The sequence below is a fragment of the Archocentrus centrarchus genome, chromosome 16, assembly GCF_007364275.1.
Source record: "Archocentrus centrarchus isolate MPI-CPG fArcCen1 chromosome 16, fArcCen1, whole genome shotgun sequence".
Classification (NCBI taxonomy): domain Eukaryota; kingdom Metazoa; phylum Chordata; class Actinopteri; order Cichliformes; family Cichlidae; genus Archocentrus; species Archocentrus centrarchus.
In genome coordinates, this window is record NC_044361.1 from 3,437,415 (window position 1) to 3,461,326 (window position 23,912).

At 40.9% G+C, this 23,912-nt stretch overlaps 1 protein-coding gene across 2 annotated transcripts in view; it reads right to left on the reverse strand.

The window, feature by feature from the left end:
• The window catches only part of thsd7ab (thrombospondin, type I, domain containing 7Ab), a 195,901-nt gene that overhangs the window by 57,135 nt on the left and 114,854 nt on the right, over positions 1–23,912 (reverse strand). For both annotated transcript variants that reach the window (XM_030750731.1, XM_030750730.1), the window contains 3 exons: positions 8,833–8,948; positions 7,369–7,504; positions 2,898–3,001 (listed from right to left, as the gene is read on the reverse strand). In XM_030750731.1, coding sequence (XP_030606591.1) covers positions 2,898–3,001; positions 7,369–7,504; positions 8,833–8,948 — 356 coding nt within the window. The remainder of the gene's footprint in view (positions 1–2,897; positions 3,002–7,368; positions 7,505–8,832; positions 8,949–23,912) is intronic.

Sequence of the window (23,912 nt, forward strand, 5' to 3'; positions counted from 1 at the left end):
AAAAAACATAATCAAGTAGAGACAAGTCAATGCCATTTTTCATGTTCGATACTGTTACCGAGTCGTAAACAGCACCCTCACATTCCTGTACTCACCTACTGGATAACCTACAGTTAAGAGGACTCTTTGCAACAACTCCTCTGAATCTTAAATTACCACACATTCAGATTTTGTAGACAAAGTCCTATAAAATAAATTGCATCTAAAGCTAAAGATGTCAACCTTGTAAAAGTAGTTAACATTAGTTCTACACTGGGCAAGTCAAACATTAAAAACTGCTTATGTTTTATTTGTGCACAATAAAAATGCAAAAGCAAGGGCCATTCATATTTCATGTAGGTGCTCAGTAGATTCCCTGCAATGAAGCACTTAAATTTCACTTATGTTAAATGTCTAAATTTTACAAACAGTTCAACAAGGTACTTTCAGCTGATCCCTGATTTCCCAAGGGGTCGCCACAGCAGATGGAACCACAGGTTTGACTGGGCACAAATTTTATGCCACATGCCCTTCCTGACACCATCCTCCCATTTATCCAGGCCTGGGACTGACACTTAGAGTACATCAGCTTGTGACTGGCTGATGCTGGGTTGGTATCATCTCCTAGTCTTGAACCTGATCAGTATTTAGGTCAGAAAACTAGACTCAAATAGTTCATTAATGAAATAGTTGAGAAATCAACAGCAAAACAACCAGTTATCCAGTTAATTCTGAATTATTTAAAATATATAAAGTTCAGCTCAGTTAAAGAAGGTCTTAAAGGCAGATTTTCTTTTTTTTTGTTTTTGTTTTTTTTTTAAAGGCAGATTTGGTTACATTTGGAAAGAGCAAAGGTAACTTTCCTCCATTATTTTTGCTCAGCTAAGCAAACTGCCGTCTGTAGCTTCATGATATATAGCTAGTACACAAATAAATGGATAAACTTAGGCTAAAAATGTAGTATTTATAAAAGAAAAGACTGCAGAAGTGATATTTTAGTGATTTATTATTAGCACTATATATATATATATATATATATATATATATATATATATATATATATATATATATATATATATATATATATATATATATACTGCTTGATTCCTTGTTATGGCCACAACCAGAAAACAACAAGTAACTTTGAGGCCATAATTTATAGAGGATACCATACCACTTTATTAGGATGTCACATTGAAGGTTCAATTTACCAACAAATGATTTCACTTATTAGAAAATTATAATTAAACCATTGCTTAGGAGGTGTAAGGAGTCTTAGCCAGGTATGCTATGGGCCCTCGCAATAATTTCTCTATAGAAAAAGCTCTTTCAGGAGTACACAACGCATCTTACATCTGACAGGCCAAGTACTCATTGTGACAAGTAAAATGGCTTTGATATGAGAAATCACTGAAGTGCCCCTTTAATTAGGAGTTCTTAACCCGCTTCGTGAGCACCGTAACTTGAAATATAGATTTAAAAGGAAGCGGATGAAAAATAGATCAGAACTTTACGATTCAGATTAGATCTCAAGGGAGGTTTAATAACAATTAAGAAAAGAGGAGACACAAAAGCATCTCGACCCTCGATTGGTTTAAAGGCCTCAAGTCAATTTGTCTTGGACTGCATCATCCTTTCCTTTGTTCTTTCAATAAAGGGTAGTACTTGTGTTGCTGCAATATTTCATTTTCTTGTGATGCAGACATACTGCAGGGCTGTACCTTCATAGAGAAATCAATCTCTAAGCACATTTCGCTGAACCCCCGTGGGCACTGCTATTGGTTTGGAAAGCCTCCGTCTGCTGTTGTGTTAGGTCAGGTCTTATATTGTGTGTGTGTGTGTGTGTGTGTGTGTGTGTGGGTGTGTGTGAGACAGAGTGGCTGTGTTCAAGAAAGTGAAGGAGAACAGCAGAAGCCCTCTGTTCTGTGTGTTTAATAATGCCACTATAGGGTTGTTCCACCCACTAAGGAAAACCTCTCTCCAGGTAAACAACACAATACAGGAAACACAGACCAGAAAGGACAGCGTGTCTCATTTGATGACAAAATGATTTCTGTCATTTGTAAGTGACAGAAGTGTGAAAACCAGTGCAGGCGAGTCTGAACTTCAGGTGTCACATGGCATCAGGTCACAGAAAAGCTGGAAAAAGAAGGTCTATAACGGACCTTAAAGCATATTCATAAACTGATTCTTCTGTCCATTAATGGAAGCTAGCAAAGGCGAGACAGAAAAATAAGCACTAATAATGGCTTTCCATAGGAGCTGGAACATAATGAAATTGATCATTCTGCGTGACCCCCCTGAAATTGGATTTTTATGAAAGCCTCCTAGGACTGTATGGTGCACCCATTCTCTATAAAATGGCAAGAAAAAAATATGCTTTTAAAGAGGGAGAGCCACAACTCCTTTAAAGTACTTGTCACTTGTGCGTGAAGTCGATATGAACAAGGGTCCTGGCTGCTGCGTGCTATAGGCGAGGTGCAGCATCTTCTCCTAAATTTGAGTACGAGATATTCGATTAAAATTGCATGACAAGAGCCCGAGGTGAAAAAGAAAGCCAGCACTGAAACAAGCCGAACTGTCAAACAAGTCTCAAGAGGAGGATGATAAGGTGTGAGCACATTTCCTTCCTAAACTCTAGAGGATTACAAATAAATAAAAAAATAAAATGAAATATATTTTACTGCTGATGTTTATAGGAGTGTCATCTCCAGTTTGGGCTACGTTGTGTGAGTGGGAGGATTTGATGTGTACTCTAACTAAATTGGCCTATTCTCTAAACCTTGGCACATCCATCTGCTGCTTCATGGCTGGGCTCCAGATGCTCCGAAATGAGCAAAAATTAAATTTACGGTGATTAGGAATGGCTCAGAGAAGATGCAGGGGGAAACAGGGGACAGAAAGATTCGTTTCTATACCTCTTGTCTGGAGCCCTGGTCCACAGGTCTCTTGTGCACCCGGAGTATCCTGTCTGAGAAACCAGGGGACCAGCTGGCACTTCCTCCATTTGTGGGTTTTCCACCTGGAATAAATAAGGTAAGTACAGGCATATTAATGCTAAAATAGTATTCATTATTACTCCAACATCTTGCACTGCATCATGTCAGAGTCTGAATACCATAAGCCAATGTTAGTACAGTAATGCTGGGTTCAGACCACACAGTACCAGCCCAGTTATGGCCACATCTGGATGAGGGACTGGGATAGGGCATACTTGTGAATACTATCATACTTGACAGCTGATGGACTTACCTTCATTCATTCGTGTGTCATCATGAATGAAAACCAACACTGGGACACCTCATGGTTCTCCCCACAGAAAAACAAAGCATGCTGGATTATTTTTAAGCTTTCAACGATGTTTTGTAAGGGTGACCAAAAGGAGCACAGAGTCTTCTACACAGCTGAAAACACGATCAAATAAAGTGGAGTGATGCGGTGTAGCTAGGCAGAACTGTGAAATGCAAGCCTGCCAGTATGATACACACAGCTTTGGTTGCCATTATCAGTTTACATTATTTTCCTGGAAATCATTAATTATCACATACTTCTTGATGACTAGCAGGCCGTGAAAGCGAGCAACTGATTTGGAAACATCGTGTGTCATGTGTCTCAATGCTGAAAAGACAAAAAAAGCAAGTGTGAGCTGCTAGGCAATTATTTTCTTTAGGTGCCAAAGGAAAAATAAGGGGAGCGATCCGCCTAATAAGGCAGGTAACAGTGATTTGTGCTCATAAAATGCATTTTATAAACTAAAAAGCAAGATTTTGACTCTCCCATGGTTAAATGGTTTATCATGTTAGGGTAAGTGTGGCTCTGTGGGACTGTCTAAATCTAGAGTAATGTACAAGCGGCTCTGTGTTATTGTTTAAACTTGTATTCTTCACACAATATCAGGAAACCGTTTCATAAATGTAAAATTCTTTCTGCAGCATGACAACAACCCTGCATGTACAGCCAGAGGAAAAAGGACATGGAGTCCCGCAACAGGTACGCCTGCTGCCACCACCAACCCGCGATGTCATCATCACAGAGTTAGTCTGGGATTACAGACAGAAGACACTAAGACAGCCTAACCTCACAGAAGAACTGCAGTCATGTGTACCAGGAAAACTGGTACTGCTTCAAGAGCAAAGTGTGTTTTTTTCCCTCTTCGTATGATGTTAATTCATCAACAAAAGCTACTTGCAGCACCGCTACTGAATAAATGTTAAACGTGTGTGAAAAAAAGCACATTGCCATTAAATAAAAACAAGGCTGAAATAACTTATTTTGTAAAGCAACCTCTTCTCCATTTTTCAGTGTTTGGACTCTATGTAGGCAAGTAAAGCAGAAAGACACAGCAGCTGTATAGGTACTGTTATCCTGAGCTATGTTATCACAAGTGGCAGCTTTTCCTCATATTGTACAGCCCAAACCTACTTCCTTTGTAAGGCACTAAAAGTACAGCTGTAGTGGTCAAATACTTCCTGTAGTTTACAAAATCAGACGTTATTTGGGAGAACAATCGGAGGACAATTTTTTTTCTAAATAGTGCATGGCTTTTTGTCCTGAGAGGATAGGACAGTGATGCAAAAATTACTGTCTATTTCAATTTTACCCTCTCCTCCTCTGAAATGGCATGCCTTCAGGGAAAATGGCAAGGGTCCTGAACAGAACTTTGTACGCAGGGATCTTTGTCTTTTATTAAAATTAGACTTGACATGAGATTCTCACCCTGTGACAGCTGGAATAGGCTCCGCCCTTCCCTCGTGACCTTGAATTGGATAACCAGAAGGAATTGGATAAATGGATGGATCCAGTTCTACACTGGAACTACTTTTTCACATTTTTTCTTTGTACCATACATCAACCTAACATTTTACTCTAAATGCAATGACAAATTGCCCCTAATCTCCACAATCTCACAAAGTAATCTGTTCTGGACAATGAATGACAGGTTGGGTGAATAAAGGAATGATTTCGACTCATGACCCCAGAGATGACAATGCGCCATGGCCCAGTATCTTTTTAGTGAGTCTCTGATCTTGATAAATCTGTTCTTGAAGCATTTGACACTTCCCATCGCACACATTTAACTTCATTCACTGCAAAGCACAACGCTGTACCCGGAGATTGGGCTGAAAAACTGACAGCTTCTTTAAATGTCATGCGCTCATCCAGCCTTAAGGCAAGATATTTATACTGGTGATCACTATTTGACAGCTCCATTGAACCAAGATTATAATCAATTCACTTCTCTCCAATGATTAAAAAAAAAAAAAATCTAAAATGTACTATTTGTGTTTTGTTTTGATGTCCAGCACCATCCCACAAAAATGTTCAGCATCGGCTGTCAAGTGCAACTAACCCATTTATTATGCCACACTCACATCCCGATTAAGTGAACTATTGCTCCTGTCAGCCTGTCTTTCTTCTAAATATGTCAATAAAAGGAAACTTGCAAATCAACAAATAGGGGTGTTGGTATGAACACAAAGAAACACATCATCACAGTCTTAAAATAATGGCTTAATCCATTTTTTTTAAAGGTTTCTCAGAGAAGACAAAAAACTGAACCAAACATTGAAAATATGATTTATGGAAAAAATAAAACTTAGGTTAAAAGATGACTGAGTTCAGAAACTATGGTGCAAGAGGTTTATCCAGACTCATCTGAAGCTCCTGGAGCTCCTGAATTCAAACTGAAGTTCTTGTGCTCGGCCCCACAAATCATCACAAAACATGGTGTCTAACCAGATACTTACTCTGGATGACATTACTTTGGCCTCCAGTAACACTGTGAGAAATCTTGGAGTCATTTTTGACCAGGATATGTCCTTCAATGCACATATTAAACAAATATGTAGGACTACTTTTTTGCATTTGTGCAATATTTCTAAAATTAGAAACATCCTTTCTCAGAGTGATGCTGAAAAGCTAATTCATGCATTTATTACTTCTAGGCTGGATTATTGTAATTCATTATTATCAGGCTGTCCTAAAAGCTGTCCCGTATTGCACTGAGTGTTTCATTTCATTCACCTTATTTACTCTGTTTATACTTCACTCTGCATTTCTGTCTCTCTTCCACAGCATGTCTTTTCTCCTGTCTCCCCCCTCAGCAGATGACCCCCCCTCCCTGAGCCTGGTTCTGCTGGAGGTTTCTTCCTGTTAAAAGGGAGTTTTTCCTTCCCACTGTCACCAAGTGCTGCTCATAGGGGGTCGTTTTGACTGTTGGGTTTTCTCTGTATTATTGTAGGGTCTTTACCCACAATATAAAGTGCCTTAAGGCGACTGTTTGTTGTGATTTGGCGCTATTTAAATAAAACTGAATTGAATTAAACGACTAGTAAGTTAGTGACCAGGAATTCATGTTAGTTATAGCAACTTGCCACCAAAAGTAAAGGCAGTGCAACTAAATTGCAGAACACACATTTTGATTTATGACATGATTAGACCGTGGTGTGATGGAGAAATTTACCACTTAAATCTTAGAGAACATCCAGGTTTCTTTTTCACAGAATATTACCCCTGTCATCATTTTTTGGTTTACTTTGGATAGCCCTAATAAGCTGCTACAAGCCTCTAAAATTGCAAAAATTATGCTTTTTTTGTCATCTTTAATTAAAATGTCCAGACTTGCACCTTTATTTTCATCTTTTGAATGACATTTATTTAAAAAACTAACAAAAAAAGAAAAAGGTTCATTTGTGGTGGGAAAAAAAAGGTGGTCATTATTATTCTAAAATAAACTCTTGTCACCACAGAAATGTCACAGTGTGGAATTAATAAAGTGGTCTGATTGGATTATTGGATTTTTTCTCCCTCATGGTTCCTCATAAAACAACCTCGTTTCCATTTTCACCATTAAACTGTTCATTTCAGAAAATAGGCTTTGATTTGAACAAAAATTAAACCCAAACAGACTGATCAGACTGGCATAAATATGCAATAAAGCAAAAAGCTGACATTATTTTTATTTCAGTTCAGTGGTTAGTCCATAACCTAACTTTATACTGTTTCTCATGGTGGCAAACAAGGAGTTAACAAGAAAGTGTGCACCTATAAATAAACACATGCAGCTGATATTTTGAGAGGTGGGAGCAGAACGTCAGACTGGCACAGAGTATGCAGGTGTAGAAAAAGTATGTGTCTTTATAGCATATTCAAATATTTTTATATATTTTTTAAAAACCTGGCTGTACATGATAGGTTGCTGGTTTGATTTTTTTGGCCTTTCAGGGCTGCAGTGGAAACCCATTCAAACACAAAAACAAGAACAAACAAAAACTGTGTGATAAGCCTTAAAGGTTTTAAACCCACTCATACACTGTCCACACAACAAAACGTGCAATCAGCAAGAACTGTGCATCTGGCACCAGAAATATGAGACTGTAGTGCTTTTACCTGAAACCAGGACAGATTTTGGGGGTTTCACAGTCCCTCTCCTCCTCGAGCACCTCTGGACATTCCTGCCCTCCGTTAGACGGCGTCTGGATGGTGAGACGTTTCCTCGATTGCTTTTTCTTCACAGCAACACCAGCTGAAGGGACACAGACAATTAATTAATTAAAATAAGAAATGTATGTAGTGTATGGAAAAGTGATGAGAAAAGTGTTAAAGTGAGAAGCTAGCTGCTCTGTTAATAATCCTTAAAGAATGGAATTGGAGACCGCAACTGCCAATTCAAATTGGACAGCTATCGTCGACAACGCACCCTTCTGATTATTGCGAATATCAAGCCAACAACGATGATGCAGAAAAATCCTATTAGACCTTGGAATTGACTCAAATTAAATTTATGGTATTTACATGTGCGGCGATGCCCTCGAGTAGTTCATTAAGTTGAAACAAGCCTCTGGATAGCCCTATATCCTGCTTCAAACCTTTATACGTGGGCAGCATGCAACTCTCTGCACAAGGTTAAGATATCAGCATGATCAAATTAAAATGCACTTCCACCGGTATGGCACGCTTAGACCAGAGAGATTTATGTCACCGTGTCACAAGAGGAGGTCATTAAAATATGGATGATAATGATTTTCAGCTGCAAATCAACTTAATGTTTTTGCCACCACTCAACAGCTTGGGCAATGCCCCCCTAACAAAGGTGACCTCATCTGAAAATGTTTTCCTTTCACTGCTTGAGAACAACACTGAGGAGCACTTCCTGGCCCTTGTAGCCGTGGGCGAGTGAGCTTGCCAGGCCCACTATCAGAGGTCAACCCAGTGGTTGTATTACACGCCAATCTGTCAAATTAATTATCTGTAACGAGACAGGAGTGCATGTGTTTATGAAGCAGCCATTGTCTCCGGCTCAGTGTAGGGCATCTCAACTCTATAGTTGTCCCACTCAGTCAATTAAAATTTGCTTCTGTGTTGTCCACTTTGTAATCTTTTATTATCATGTTATACTTATGTAAGTATGATGGTAAACAGTGTGCATATCTTTTAACTACCAAAGCCTGAATGACTACAAAAGGAGGGAAATTATGCATTTTTTAAAGGTTTCTGGCACAACGTCACCCAGACGGATGAAGAACAAAGTCTAAAGAGGTACAGCAACACTTTTAGCATAAAGAACAACTTTGTTAATGGACTAGTGCAGTTCAGTGTATAAATTAGGGGTGGTGTTTTAAGTACTTCCTCATCCAGAGTTATACACATCATGAGAAAAATAAATGGTAAATTATTTTAAAAAATGGTTTAAAGCGAAAATTGTTGCTGGAGCTTCAACTATGTTCTCTTCTCTTCTCTGTGCGTCTCAGAATCAGGCGTGCCAGAAACTTTGTCTCTACAATATTTCGATTTTTTTAACAGCAGCAAAAAACAATCATCACTGAAGGTGGATCATTTCGCTTTCCACTATACCTGAGTCACATGTAACCGGACACACTGTCCAGTCGCTGAATGGGGTCACAATACAATCCTTCTTGCAGGGCAGCTGGCATGGTCTCATCGTGCTTGGGCGAGGACTGTCTGGACACCTAGGTAAAAACAAGGTCCCTTTATACATTCACCAAAACACACGTGTGAGGTCTGCATACACACACACAAAAAAAACAGTCATGAAAGATTCTAACCCATGATAAAACCAATGGGTCTGTGGGTGCTGAACAAGAGCACTTCTTTTGGACCCATTCACCACATTGGTTGTATTGCATCACCACAGCTCCATGCCGAACAGGCAGCCATATGGAGGTCCACATGGATCCTCACGCTCACCATCTGATGATGAAATTTACATCACTCCGACCCGAGCAGACCCGCAGATGTAGGGAGTTTAATCAAGGCCTTACATCTTCCAGACTTTGGCTTGTGGGTTTAAATTTTTGATAATTTTCAAGCAGCAAAGAGTTATTTTTGTTTCAAGTTTTATTATCCAAAATCACAACATTTTAAATCAGGGAAATCCTCTAAATTCCCCCCAAAATTAATGTAAATCCCTGTGAAAATTAAGAATTCATGTGCAGTGAGCAGAACAGAGCAGTGGGTTTTCAAAGTGGAGTCTGGAAGCCCCTGGGAGACAACAGCCAGGAGTTTCACATAATAATTTAGCTATAAAGTTGTATCACATTACTTAAAAAGGGTCACAAAGAACAAAGGAAGCACTCTTCAGTGAGGCAGGTATTATTATTAAAAAAAAAAAAAGCAAAATCCAGAAAATATTGTTAAGTTTGATGTGGTGCAAGTATAACCAAAGAAAAAACAAATAAGGCACTGTGTTTTCAAGAGAAATTATATTTTTAGTTTACTCTTTGATCACATTGGAGAAAACACACAAAAAAACAGATGACAGGTGCAAATCTACAGATGGGAACCGCTTATACCAAAACAAGCATACTGTGTCCTTTACTCCCACTCATGTTATCTTTGGGCCAACAGAAACCACACAAATCACATCAGTGAGTCTTATTGTGATTAGAACGAAAGCTTTTAGAATAGAAATTGTTTCTGTGGCATCTTAGAGTAAAAATGGTAGCAAAGATAAGATTTAATTATTCAATTATGAGGGAGGTCTTTGGAAAATTGGCTCCCCTGTAAGATATCATTGGCCACAGATCGTTTGAACAAGCATAAAAGGAACTGCAGGATGAAATGTTCATGTAAGTCATCTCACGCTGGGCCCATAAAAATATATCAAGGATCTTTTATTAGCAGTGTTTTTCGGTCCGGTGCTTCATCTGGCTTTATAATAAGGTGCTTTTTAAAAAATGAGGCAAAAGTTGAACTGAGTAACTTTTAGATCTTTTCGCTTCTTTGTATCTTTTACTAAATCATTACACAGATATCAAAGGGGTCGATAATCGTGTTTTTGTGGGTTCTGGCACTGAATTGTAATGTATTTGTGGGTCCACAACAAGCAAATGATTGTGTTGATTTTTGTCCAAACTTGAACCCATTCCATACAGACTTCGGTACTTGTAGCTACAAAGGCTGAGCTGACATTTAACCATGACAGTTAAAAATATAAACCATGAACTCAAGCTGTAATAAATATCAACTGAGAGACTTGATGCACCAACCATCTGGGTACTGCTTGAATACACAACATAATTATTCTCGCCTCAATCTAGGGCAATAAAAACCTCTGTAATTACTTTCACTTTATGACTAATGTATGCCATCTGGATGACAGCACATGAAAGACACAGGAAAGGGATGGTAGTATACCCCAACAGAGCAATGTTAGCATCACAGGAAATGCTCTATACGTTTATTTTACAGTAATTTGTCTCTGCGAGGAAACCGCAACACACTGAGCTAAAACCAGTAGACAGGCCTCAGGATAAAAACTTCTTGTTTAAACGGATTCAGCTATCAGTGAGTAATAATCCTCATGGTCAAGCTGAGGTTTTTCCAGACGGGGGTTATGTTTAATCTTCAGGTCCCCTGTGCATAAATGAGACCAAGATAAATAGGTCACGCCAGACCTGCTGCAAGACATTTATCTGATCTCTCTGCTCCTGCAGTCGAATGTTACGACTCTGTTTCCTCATCCTGCGGCTGACTTTCTGATCATCTGGGTCAGGTTTAATGCTCCTACGAATGAGCGTTCTCCACTGGGTGTTTCATACTCGTTAGCATGGTGTTATCGGGGAAATGATAGGGAGCCTCACTGGCAAAATGTAATAATGCAACAGCAACACAAGGAGAGATTTATTTTTAATACCAATAGACAGAGCTAAATCCCTCTCGAGCGGAACAAATCCTCCGGTGTCTTCACAAAAGTGAATGGTCCCCAGAAAAGAAACAGCTGTGGTGAGGATACATTTATGTCTTCTGCTTTCAACTGATGGCCACGTCCATAAAGAAGGGAATAAACAGATGTCTCTCTCGAGAACACTTCAACATGACGCGAAGCTGTTAAGAACTTGTGAACTCGACCCCAGCACGAATGAAGATTTGATCAATTTCTCAAGAGCCTGTAGGGATCAATATGTTCTCCATCAAGGGAAACCAAGCAGAGAGAGCAGCGTGGAGGCAAGAAACAGCAAAAAGAAATGTTCAAGATCTAAACTGTGAGAAACCAACAGCAGCTCAGTTAGCAAGAAGTAGATCTCTGTATGATCAGTTATTAGGATGCCATGAAACTGGTCTTTCAGCTAAAGGTGCTGAAACATTTCTTACAAATCAAAATGCTACACAAAAATGAACCTTTTCTTAATTTTAAATGCAGGACGTGGTGGCTAATTATGCTTCTGAAAGAAAACACAATCCAGTCAGGACCACTGTAGTCAAAATACGATTGATATTTTATTTGTTCTGGGACCTCCCCTTCCATGTGCTTGCCACACATGCACGTGGAAAGTATTAGGATGGGAGCCCCCCACCCTCCTTGCCCATCTGTGTAGCACAGGGAAGCAGGAAGAGCAGCAGCAAACCCCAGCATGGAAGAAATCAGGCATCAGTGGCAATGGATAAAACATCAACTCAGAAACAGCATGAAAAAGAGGAGCTGGAGGACTTGTCTGCAAGCACTTGCTAACTTCTAGTCGACCAGTAGTAAAACTTGGAAAAAGTGCAACAAAAACTGGAAGCAGAGAACCTCCAAACTAAAAGTTGTGCCACACAGCTGCAACAAACACTTTTCACAAGGTGCAACTTTTACTTTGAAAGAGAACAGTCTCTGTTTCCAGTTTGTGTCACACTTTTTCACAGTTTCTCTGCTGCATGGAGAGCAGCTGGCGAGTACTGAGCATTAAGTGGGCATTTTCCATGCAAAGTACAGGAAACCACGACAATCTGCTAGCAACCAAGGAAAACTGCATACTAGCCCCAGCAAGCATCTGCCAACCCATCGCTACAGAAACATTTTTCCTTAGCGACCGGTGGTCGCTAGAGGGTCACTGACTGTTGTCTGGGCTTGTGTGACTGACACCTTAAATAACATTCCTCATTATGAGATTAACCAAAAGAAAGCTAATGTAGGCTGGCAATCAGATCAGCTGAATAACGCTGATTGATATGCGACCTTGCTAGTAAACACGTTAGTGGGTCACCCAGGCAAACAGAGCCTAGAACATTTGCACGCGACCAGCTGTCAGCTTCTAAGCAACGTGCGGTGAGTGAATCACTTCCAGTGTGTATGCAGCTCAACTGTATGTTTACTTATTGAGTCCTTGAATATTTGTCTAATACAGTCAAACTTTTTCCATCATGCCACGCTTCGCTGGGTAAAATCTCTTCTTGCCCACGTCTGGGGTACGACTCTGTACACAAAAGACAGCAGCCGTGGAGAATTTCGCTAATCGCTATGCTAACATACCTGCTAACATATGCTAATGTGATTTCCTGGTTCCGCCGTGAAAATTAATCCGAAGTTCAAAATTCGTTCTGCATGATTTTTTTCCCAGGTCGTTCGTGCCCCAGCTGTCATGAACCTGTGCCCCACCAATGGGGCGTGCCCCACAGTTTGAGAAACACTAATCTCATACAACCCTCTCTCCATTTCATTTGGGATTACCTTGATATAATGACACAAAGAACTCTTTAACAGAGGAGATTAAACCTCTGACCTCATTAAATTCCATCTTTTTTCTCAAAAATAGTAAAAGTCTGAACACGAGCTAAAGTTCAACCGTTCTGTGAAATCTTAAAAGGGCACATTAGTTCTGTTTAGGTTAAATACTATATCTTAAATACAACTTCACTTTTGCCTGCGATCACGGAGGAACACACTGTGAATACTAAGATAGGCGTTAGAGGATGAAACGACTCATTTCTGAAGTGCAGACTGCCTGCCTTTTTGATTTCACCTTTTCAGTGTTCCCTTTGGGTCTGATGTGCTGGTGAAGGCAGCCTTTAGCACAACAACAGTCTTGATTGGTGTTTCAAATGCCTCAAACAACTCGTGTTTACATTTCCCTGTGAGAATGAACTATGTCTGCTGTTTCTCAGACACAGGTGGAGTCTGATTGAAAAGCACCTTCACATCACATCTTGAGTCAATACTGATCGTTTCTCCCCACAGAAACTGTAATCGTTTCCAAGCCTAAAAGACGTCCTGCTTCCCTCAACAAATAAAACCTAAAAGAGCATTAAACACTTCTTTTTAAAACTTGGAGACAGTATTGCAAACACAACAAAGCATAGGATACTATATCAATTCATTATAAACATGTGGGGGTATATGCTGTATATGATAATGACAAGCTGCTGGTTTTGAGAGGTTCCAAAAGGCACATGAAAAGAAGTGAAATGTACAGTGTTGATTTTTTTTCTGCTGCTGTTACAGGAAAATTGCATCTGTATATTGTAAATTTATGAATGATCTAGTTATAGTATTGTATTTAGGGGATGGAATTGGCCACCCCTGATTCCTCTCATTGTGCTTTTGACCAGCAGGGAAGCAATCTGCTTATCTGTTAATGATTTCCATTTGGGAACCACGCAACAAATTGCCCGGACACATTTCAACCACAGCATCAAGCTAACACTTCAGAAACTTCTTCATACATTTTGACTTTCCTGACACTAAAAGTTGAATTTCTTCAAAAGACCAGGCAGCAAATACGGTTTCCATCTTGTTTTCACAGGTTTAATACACACCTACTCACAGGACGAGCGTCGTTATGATTCGCTTAATTTAGGTGCTGAATCCACCAATTTTTCAAGACGGTCTCATATCAGTTTGTGAAATAGTCACAACCTTTAATTTGTTGAATTTTGTTTCCAGACAAGAAATTTACAGTTGTTTCTTTTTTTGTGTGATCTTCAACATGAATTTCCAAATATTATTTCATGTCCCCGAACATGAGTTTTCACCAATCTGCTCTCATATGTAATGATGCGTCTCCAAGTGCACAAAATTAATCTTTTTATTTTGAAAAGGCGCTAAATTCCACATTTGTAGCTTGCAGGGGTGGTGGGGCAAATCATTTTGATGCTCATACCAGAAACCCAAGTTAGAGTCATACATGTAACCCTAACCCAGATTTACACACAACCTGTGTATCATAACATATGTTATTAATTAAAATGTCACCTGGATAAGTTTAGGCATCAACAATAGAATAGAATAGAATGGCTTTATTGTCATTATACAGGCCGTACAATGAGACTTCGTTAGGGCCAGGAATTAAAAAAAAAAAAAAGCAAAAAAACCTTAGTTAAGGTTAAAAGATTAAAAACTAGGTTTAAGGGGCGCAGCCAGCACGGTGGTCTTGGGTTTGAATCCACTATCTTATCCTCATGTTCTCCCCATGTTTGTGTGGGTTCTCACTGGGTACTCCGGCTTCCTCCCACAGTCCAAACAAACACAGTTAGTGGGGTTAGGTTAATGGGTTATTTTAAGCTGCCTATAGGTGTGACAGAGTGTAAATGGTTGTCTGTCTCTGTGTGTTAGCCCTGTGATCTGTCCAGGGTGTACACTGGCTCTTGCCCTGTGGCAGCCGGGATAGGCTCCTCCACTCCACCCCCACCCCCCCAAACCCTGGATTGGATAAGCAGTAGAAAATGGATAGTTGGGATAGATGGGGGAACATCTTTTATCTTTTAAAAGATAAAGATATTCTACATACAGGGCAATAAGCTGACACATAGCATGTCTCACTCTACAGAGAAAACAAACCTGTTTGAGCCCCACTCCCAATCCCCTCACTTAAGTCTAATTATATTGTAGCCCCACTAATGACGGGTATTATCCAAATTTGGACGATTAAAATTCAATTAAAATCCAGTTTTCAGAAAGAAAGAACAGGCAATGTTTGGTTTTCAGAGCACATCACCAGCCAGAATACTTAGAGCACAATGCCTGGCTGGGAGATTCACTCCGTGTGGGTGTGAAATCAAGCTGTAATATTGTTATTTATGCATTTTTCTATCGTGTATACATTTTATCATTCCAGTGCTTTTTCTTTCTTATTTCTCCTCTGTGTCATTGTTGTTTTTAATATTCAATTTATTTATCCTTGCTTGTCACATTGATTTTATTGTTTGTTCAAGGAGTAAAATTCTTATTTACTAGGCGCTCGGGGTATAACATCCCAGCTGCACAATTTCCAATTCTACAGTTTCCTCTTTCTGCGTCTTCACTTGTGTACATCACTGGGAAATGCTCGTCACTGAAATGAATCCAGTAATAGCATCTGGTTTAAACTGACTTGCTGGTTCCAGTCAGTGTCACAAACTCATTACGATCTTTAAACATAATGATTTGTAGTGAGCCGAAGACATGGAACTGCGAGCTTGTCCCAAAGCACAACATCAAGATGAGCAGCCGGGCTAATGCTCGTGTTTTGCTTGCTGCTATTAACGCGATGAGTAATCTGTTCAGCGAGGGGCTGTTTTCGAAAAAAAATGAGCAGATGGTTGAACAGGATGAAGATTCAAAGCAAAGAACTGTCAGTAGTTTTAAGTGTACATGCACAAAAACATGGTCTGGTGGGAAAAGATAAGGCTTAATTAATTTCATTATCAAAATTATGGACAACAAAACAAGAACATCATTTGTTTAATTTAGCATAAAACTACTGCAGTTCTTCAAGGACCCTTTCACGAGCGTCTTATGGCCCTCTGTCTCGAGGGCTTTTAGCTATCTATTATAGTCAAAAACAGAGTAAACACAACCTCCATTAGAAAACATGGCAGGAAGATGATTGACTGGGCTTAATACAGCCACTGTCGAACATCATAACCATGAATCACTCTTTTTCACAAATTCCACCGCATCAATGTGATTATACAAACACACACAGTCGGTGTGTGTCAGCACACACTGTCAGAATCAATAAGCAGACGTTATTGTTTTTTTCCTCACACCACAACAGCGTTCTCGATGGGGATGATCGCAGCCCAAGCCTGAGGCACTGACATATTTGTCTCTGTTGTGTCTTTGGGCTTTGACAGTCAGTGTTTGTGCATGTGCTGTTTGTGCGTGTGTGTGACTGTGTGTACGAGGGTGACACGCACTGTGTGAGGTTCACTGCCTGAGGCTGTGGGAGGAAGACAGCTCAGATCCATCTGTGAATGAGACAGGACACATCTGCATATGGAGGGTTCAGGCGGCCATGTTTGTTTGTTTTGCTGGGATCCCATGGGTGCACTGATCAAGAATACCTGCCAGTTGGATTGTGCCAGATGAAGACATGTAGACCAGGAAAAAAAAACAAAAAACAAAAAAATCATCCGTGTCTAGTCACTCCTAGGAAATACTGCCAGTGATGAAAACAAGGCCTGGAAACCAGAGGTGTTGCATTATTCTGGACAAGGAAGAAACGGTGCAAAAGAAAGGTGCTTTTTAAAGCACTAAATTAAATCTACAGGAATTAATATGAATTAACAAGAGCAAACTACAGCCAGGTGACAAATTAAGGGAAAAACTAGATACAGTAAATAGTTGGAAAAACGGGAATGCAGATTACTAAGTGGATGAGGGATTAAAAAAAATTGTAAATCTTCTGTTGTGGTCTTTGAATTTTCACTAATCACAACCAAGATGAACATTAAACTTTGGAGCAGTATCAGAGTTCTCCACCACCACTGTAAAATCACCAAATGAGGGAATCCCTCCAACTGTTCCACTGACTTCTGGGATCTATAACATGGGTCACTGAAGCTGAAAACTTGTGATGAGTAAATTCCCACTGTACACACTGGTTCTTATTGATCATCACTTCTTTGCAGGACAAACCTGCAAAATTGGATAAATTCAATCAGAACCACCAAATTCAAAAGACGTTTTTTATTTCCATCTGCAGTAATTTATATTTGTAAGTATAGCTCTGGTCTGAGACCTCCCTAAGGTATGCACAAAGCACAAGTTGGGTGAAATCATTATTTTTTGGAAAGACTGTTTAATCCTTTTAACAGGTCAACTGACGTGCAGGATCTATAACAAGGGTTGCTGAAGTGTTCTCTGGAGCTGTGTGGTGGGCAAATCAACACTGTCACACACTGCTACTAATATGTGTCTTATTAAAAGTAAACCTGATGAATCTTCTCTTGCTCATCTTATCACTTTTTTGGTAATAGAAACATGTTAGAAAGCTCAAACAGCTAAATGAGAGGACATCAGACACTTGTCTGGGACCAAGCAAGAATCATCCCTGTATGTGGAAAGCAGAAGTTGAGGAGCTCAACAACAAAACTGAGCACAGAACAGAGAAGAAACAAATAATAACTGATATGATACCGATTAAGTCATAAAAACAGCTGAGGTGGATTGCAAAGTGGCTTGCATATGCGAAGCACTGGTGGGCAGGCTAAAGCAGCAGCTAATAGCGCCTCCAACAGTAGACTTGCCAATTGGCTGAGCTGCCAGAATTGCAGCAGAGCTTCACTTTGTGGACTCCCTGAATTGACACTATGCTTCATTTCTGCAGGCCCTCTCATTTTAGTCTTTTTCCGGTTATCTCAGGGTGGCAGTTATAGTCCATACACACATATACATTTTCTTCTGCTCATCATTGTAGGGTCTTTACCTGCAATACAAAGTGCCTTGAGGCGACTGTTTGTTGTGATTTGGTGCTATATAAATAAAACTGAATTGAATCTGGGGCCAGGTCATGGGCACAGCAGCATAAGCAGAGAAACCAGGACCTCAGTCTCCCCAACCACCTCCTTCAGCTTATCTGGGGGAACACTGATTCATTCCTGGGCCAGCCAAGAAGTATAATATCTCCAGTATGTCCTGGGTCTATACCAGCGTCTCTTCTTAGTAGGACATGCTCGAAACACCTCACCAACCTCGCCAAGGAGGCATCCTAGTCAGAGGGCTGAACCACCTTAAATGGCTCTTTTCACTGTGGAGGAGTAGTGGATCTTCTCTGAGCCCCTCTCGAATGGCTGCACTCTTCACACCATCTCTCAGGGAGAGACCAGCCACCCTTCGGAGAAAGCTCATTTCTGTCTCCAGAGTCTTGTTCTTTTGGTGACTACCAAAGGTTGTGACCACCATAGGTGAAGGTAGAGCTTTGCTTTTATGTCCAGCTCTCTCTTCACCACGATGGATCGGTGCAGTGTCCAGATCACTGCACCTGCAGCCTCAATCTGTTTATCAATCTTTTGCTTCCCTCTCCAGTCACTCATGACCAAGACCTGAGATGTTTAAACTCCTCCACTTGGGGCAGCACCTCATCCCTGCCCTGGAGTGGTCACTTTAACCTTTTTCTGCCTAAGAACCATGGCCTCTGAACTCTAGTTGCCAATTGTTATACCTGCCTCTTCACACTCTGCTGTAGACCGCTCCAGTGTGAGGCCATGAACTGATGAAGCCAACAGGACCGCATCATCCATAAAAAGCAGCGATGAGATTCTGAGGCCACCAAGGCAGAAGCTTTCCGCCACTTGGCTATGCCTAGAAATTCTGTCCATAAAAATTATGAAGATAATTGGAGACAAAGGGCAGCCCTGGTGGAGTCTAACACCCACCAAAAACAAGTCCGACTTATTGCCTTCAATGGGAACCAAGCTCTGGATATTGCCCCACAACATCCAGAGCCTTTAAGAACTCAGGGTCATCTCATCCACCCTCAGGGGCCCTGCCACCAAGGAGTTGGATGAGTCCTCCTCCTCATCCCCAGACACTGCTTCCTCCACAGAAGGCGTGTCAGTGGGATTAAGTGGGTCCTTGAAGTACTCCTTCCACCACCTGACTATATCCTCAGTTGAAGTCAGCAGCACCCCACCCACACTATACACCATGTGAGTAGAGCACTGCTTTCCCCTCCTGACTCACCTGATGGTTTTCCAGAATTGCTTCGAGGCAGTCTTAAATTCTTTCTCCATGGCGTCACCAAACTTCCCCCACACCCAAGATTTTGCTTCAGCCACTGCCTGAGCCACGTTCCGCATGGCCTACCAGTATCTATCAGCAGCTTCCTTCCCCACCAGAGAGTGGGAATGTTCCATATCCCAATGGTAGGCGATCAGTCCACTAGGCCCTCTGCCCTTGGTTGCCATCTGACACACAATGCATGTCCTGCGGCACTCATCCTCATTCTGAATATACACTGCTCAAAAAAATAAAGGGAACACTCAAATAACACATCCTAGATCTGAATGAATGAAATATTCTCATTGAATACTTTGTTCTGTACAAAGTTGAATGTGCTGACAACAAAATCACACAAAAATCATCAATGGAAATCAAATTTATTAACCAATGGAGGCCTGGATTTGGAGTCACACACAAAATTAAAGTGGAAAAACACACTACAGGCTGATCCAACTTTGATGTAATGTCCTTAAAACAAGTCAAAATGAGGCTCAGTATTGTGTGTGGCCTCCACATGCCTGTATGACCTCCCTACAATGCCTGGGCATGCTCCTGATGAGGTGGCGGATGGTCTCCTGAGGCATCTCCTCCCAGACCTGGACTAAAGCATCCGCCAACTCCTGGACAGTCTGTGGTGCAGCGTGACGTTGGTGGATGGAGCGAGACATGATGTCCCAGATGTGCTCAATCGGATTCAGGTCTGGGGAACGGGCGGGCCAGTCCATAGCTTCAATGCCTTCATCTTGCATGAACTGCTGACACACTCCAGCCACATGAGGTCTAGCATTGTCCTGCATTAGGAGGAACCCAGGGCCAACCGCACCAGCATATGGTCTCACAAGGGGTCTGAGGATCTCATCTCGGTACCTAATGGCAGTCATGCTACCTCTGGCGAGCACATGGAGGGCTGTGCGGCCCTCCAAAGAAATGCCACCCCACACCATTACTGACCCACTGCCAAACCGGTCATGCTGAAGGATGTTGCAGGCAGCAGATCGCTCTCCACGGCGTCTCCAGACTCTGTCACGTCTGTCACATGTGCTTAGTGTGACCCTGCTTTCATCTGTGAAGAGCACAGGGCGCCAGTGGCAAATTTGCCAATCCTGGTGTTCTCTGGCAAATGCCAAGCGTCCTGCACGGTGTTGGGCTGTGAGCACAACCCCCATCTGTGGACGTCGGGCCCTCATGCCATCCTCATGGAGTTGGTTTCTAACCGTTTGTGCAGACACATGCACATTTGTGGCCTGCTGGAGGTCATTTTGCAGGGCTCTGGCAGTGCTCCTCCTGTTCCTCCTTGCACGAAGGCGGAGGTAACGGTCCTGCTGCTGGGTTGTTGCCCTCCTACGGCCTCCTCCACGTCTCCTGGTGTACTGGCCTGTCTCCTGGTGTACTGGCCTGTCTCCTGGTAGCGCCTCCAGCCTCTGGTCACTACGCTGACAGACACAGCAAACCTTCTTGCCACAGTTCGCATTGATGTGCCATCCTGGATGAGCTGCACTACCTGAGCCACTTGTGTGGGTTGTAGAGTCCGTCTCATGCTACCACGAGTGTGAAAGCACCACCAACATTCAAAAGTGACCAAAACATCAGCCAGAAAGCATAGGTACTGAGAAGTGGTCTGTGGTCCCCACCTGCAGAACCACTCCTATATTGAGTGTGTCTTGGTAATTGCCAATAATTTCCACCTGTTGTCTATTCCATTTGCACAACAGCATGTGAAATTGATTGTCAATCAGTTTTGCTTCCTAAGTGGACAGTTTGATTTCACAGAAGTTTGATTTACTTGGAGTTATATTGTGTTGTTTAAGTGTTCCCTTTATTGTTTTGAGCAATGTATATCTAATGGAAGATCAATGAAGTTACTTTATCTTTGCTTCATATTTCATGTTTGTCAAAGCATATTGGATGTTTAGGTCAGGACTGGGATCCTACAAGGTTTGATTTAAAAAAATAACTGTCTCCATAGATACCTTTAGATGGAGAACATTAACAGAAAAAAAGAGGGAATTTCTCTGTGTGAGCTGTGTGTACTCTAATAAAATACATTACAAATGAATGAAAAACAGTGAAGTAAACTTGTCAACTCTCAGTCAACAGGCTGTATATGCCTTATCCTTTTTGATTGCTACTGACGTCTGACTACTGCTCATCCCAGCTGACTGATTGTCTGTGTTTGGTACATGTTGTCACTTCTCAGACTGTCTGTCTTCAAACATGCTGCGCACAAGTTTTAGTTTGTCTTCTCATTGTGTGACGCTGTCTTCTCATTGTGAGAAGCATCTGATTGTTTCTAAATTTATACTGGATCATGACTATCACCACCAAATAAACAGAAATAGCCTATGCTCTGAAAAACAATACAATAAGGAGCCATGAAAGAGATGAAAGTTAATTCCCTTGTGTTCTAAAAGAATCTTAACTTCACTTTTATTCTGTAAAACAAAATGGCTTATGCAACATTGATTATGAGATGACAGAGAGAAGAAGATGATCTGTTATTGACTATCACATGGGTACAGACAAAATGCTAAATGCACAGTTTTGTACAACATTACCATTAAAACTGCTGCTCGTGTTTTTCCCCCTCTATGAAACCGATAAGATTTACCAATAAAACAAAATATGTTTGTTCTGAACCTTTGCAGTCAGTGCTGAGCCCCTTTTTTTATGGAAACTATTATTTAACTGTTTTAGTTTAAGTGGAAACCTGACAAGACAAACTTTAAGAAGCGGTCCTAATTTGAGTTCAAATAAACACTTATCCAAAGCAAGAAACACATTTGAGTCTGGGTCAATAAATTCATGGTTCAAGACTGAACAACAATTATCAAAGTAAAAACAAGAAAACACTGAGTAGATTTAACATGTGAATGAAACAGCTGCCTCATGTGTTAAATTCTATTCAATTAAATTCAATTTTATTTATACAGTGCCAAATCACAACAACACTCACCTCAAGGCACTCTATAGTGTAAGGTAAAGTCTCTACAATAATACATAGAAAACCCCAGTAATCAGATGACCCCCCCCCCCCCCCCCCCCCCTCCTATAAGCGAGCACTTTTTGACAGCAGGAAGGAAAAACTCCCTTTTAACATCTGTGGAAACTGGTTGGGGGTGAAGGGAGTGAGACAGGACAAAAGATTTGCCGACCATCAACCCACACCGACCTCCTTTCAACATGGATTCATTCTACAGCAAATTCTGTAACTCCCTTATCTGCTGTTCATCGTTGTAATTGTCACTGGTGTTCAGTGGATATTCCTGTTGTGTTTCTGCACCTCCTGAAACTGTAAATAACTTTTTTTTATACATTTTGCATCTTCTGCTTTGTCCAAAACTTCTGATGCCTTACCACTCAGTTAATTGTCTCATGTTTCCTTGGAAATTTGTTTCAGTTAAAGTGTTGATTGTCAGACCTCTTTTATAGCAGAGAAATGTACTGGCTGGTATATGCTAATTGGAAACTACATTAAAAGAACCCATCTTGGTGGCAGTCTTTGTCAAGTTAAGCGAAGAGTCAAATTAATTTCGCTGAGAAGTGTGAAAGTTGAGGGCAACAACCAACATTTTTAAGCATTCAAGGCTTAGAAAAAGGGCAAGGTTGTGCAGTCAGAGAGCCTTCTGCTGCAATGCAATCAAGTTTGGACCCCTTCCAGGGACTGTGGCATGAGATAAATCAAACTGAAGACTTTGAACAAGATACAGGGTTTAATTATCATAATGCAACAAAAAATGTACAATGAAACTACAAATGAAATCTCATTATGTTACTCACAGAAAATTATAACGGAATGAATAAATAGCCAAGTCATAAAACTATTTTTGTGGTGGAGTGAGGAGGATGAATTTAATAATTTCACAGCCTAATAAAAGAAACTGCTCTGAAACCTGGTGTAGAGCACTGAGCACATCTGTGCTGCTTGCCAGATGGCAGCTGGGTGAACAGACTGTACAGCTAGAGTGGGTATTGTTTTAGTATCCTTTGGGCTCTGCAGAGAAATCACACCTCACTGATATCACTGATGTGGTTGGGTGATTTTAATCACCTGCTGCAGAACCTTCATATTTTGGGCCGTGCATATCCCTTTCTTTATGTTTGTGATGGTTCCAGTTAGGATGCTTTCTATTGTTCCTCTCTAAAAGTTAAGCACGGTCCTGTTTAAGCTTTCTTTAAGAGTGGAGATGTGTGAGGTTTTCTGTTTGTCCTTGCATCATCTTTTCTAAATCAAACAATTCCTTAGATTTGTTAACATGGTTCTTGTCTATGCGTGACTCTGCAATACCTTTGAGTTTTCCCCCAATTTGAAGTCATATTATTGGCTGTAATCTGGCTGATGAGACTTGGGTAATGTGCAAAATTCACCCTAAAGTTCTCTTCATATCTGTAAATGCAGTCCCAGAGACAGGAACGGGCTGAGTGGATGACTCCTGTGGGCTACAATGTTGAGCAATAGAGTGGAGGAGGTGTGACTACCAATCCAAACTGCCTGCACTCAGTTTGCGAGGAAGTTCAATATCCAATTGCAGAGCATGATATTAAATCCTAGAGTGCAGAGTTTGACAGTCATTGGGGGGTGGGGGGGTATTGAATGCCAAGGTGTTTTTATTTTCAAGGTTTTTGAAGACAGTGTGGACGCAGCATCTTCTGCGGTTGTGTTGGTTCTGAATGTAATCTAGTGAGGGGCCAAGCTGGCAGAGATGTTGTCTTTAATGTGATGAAGAACCAATAT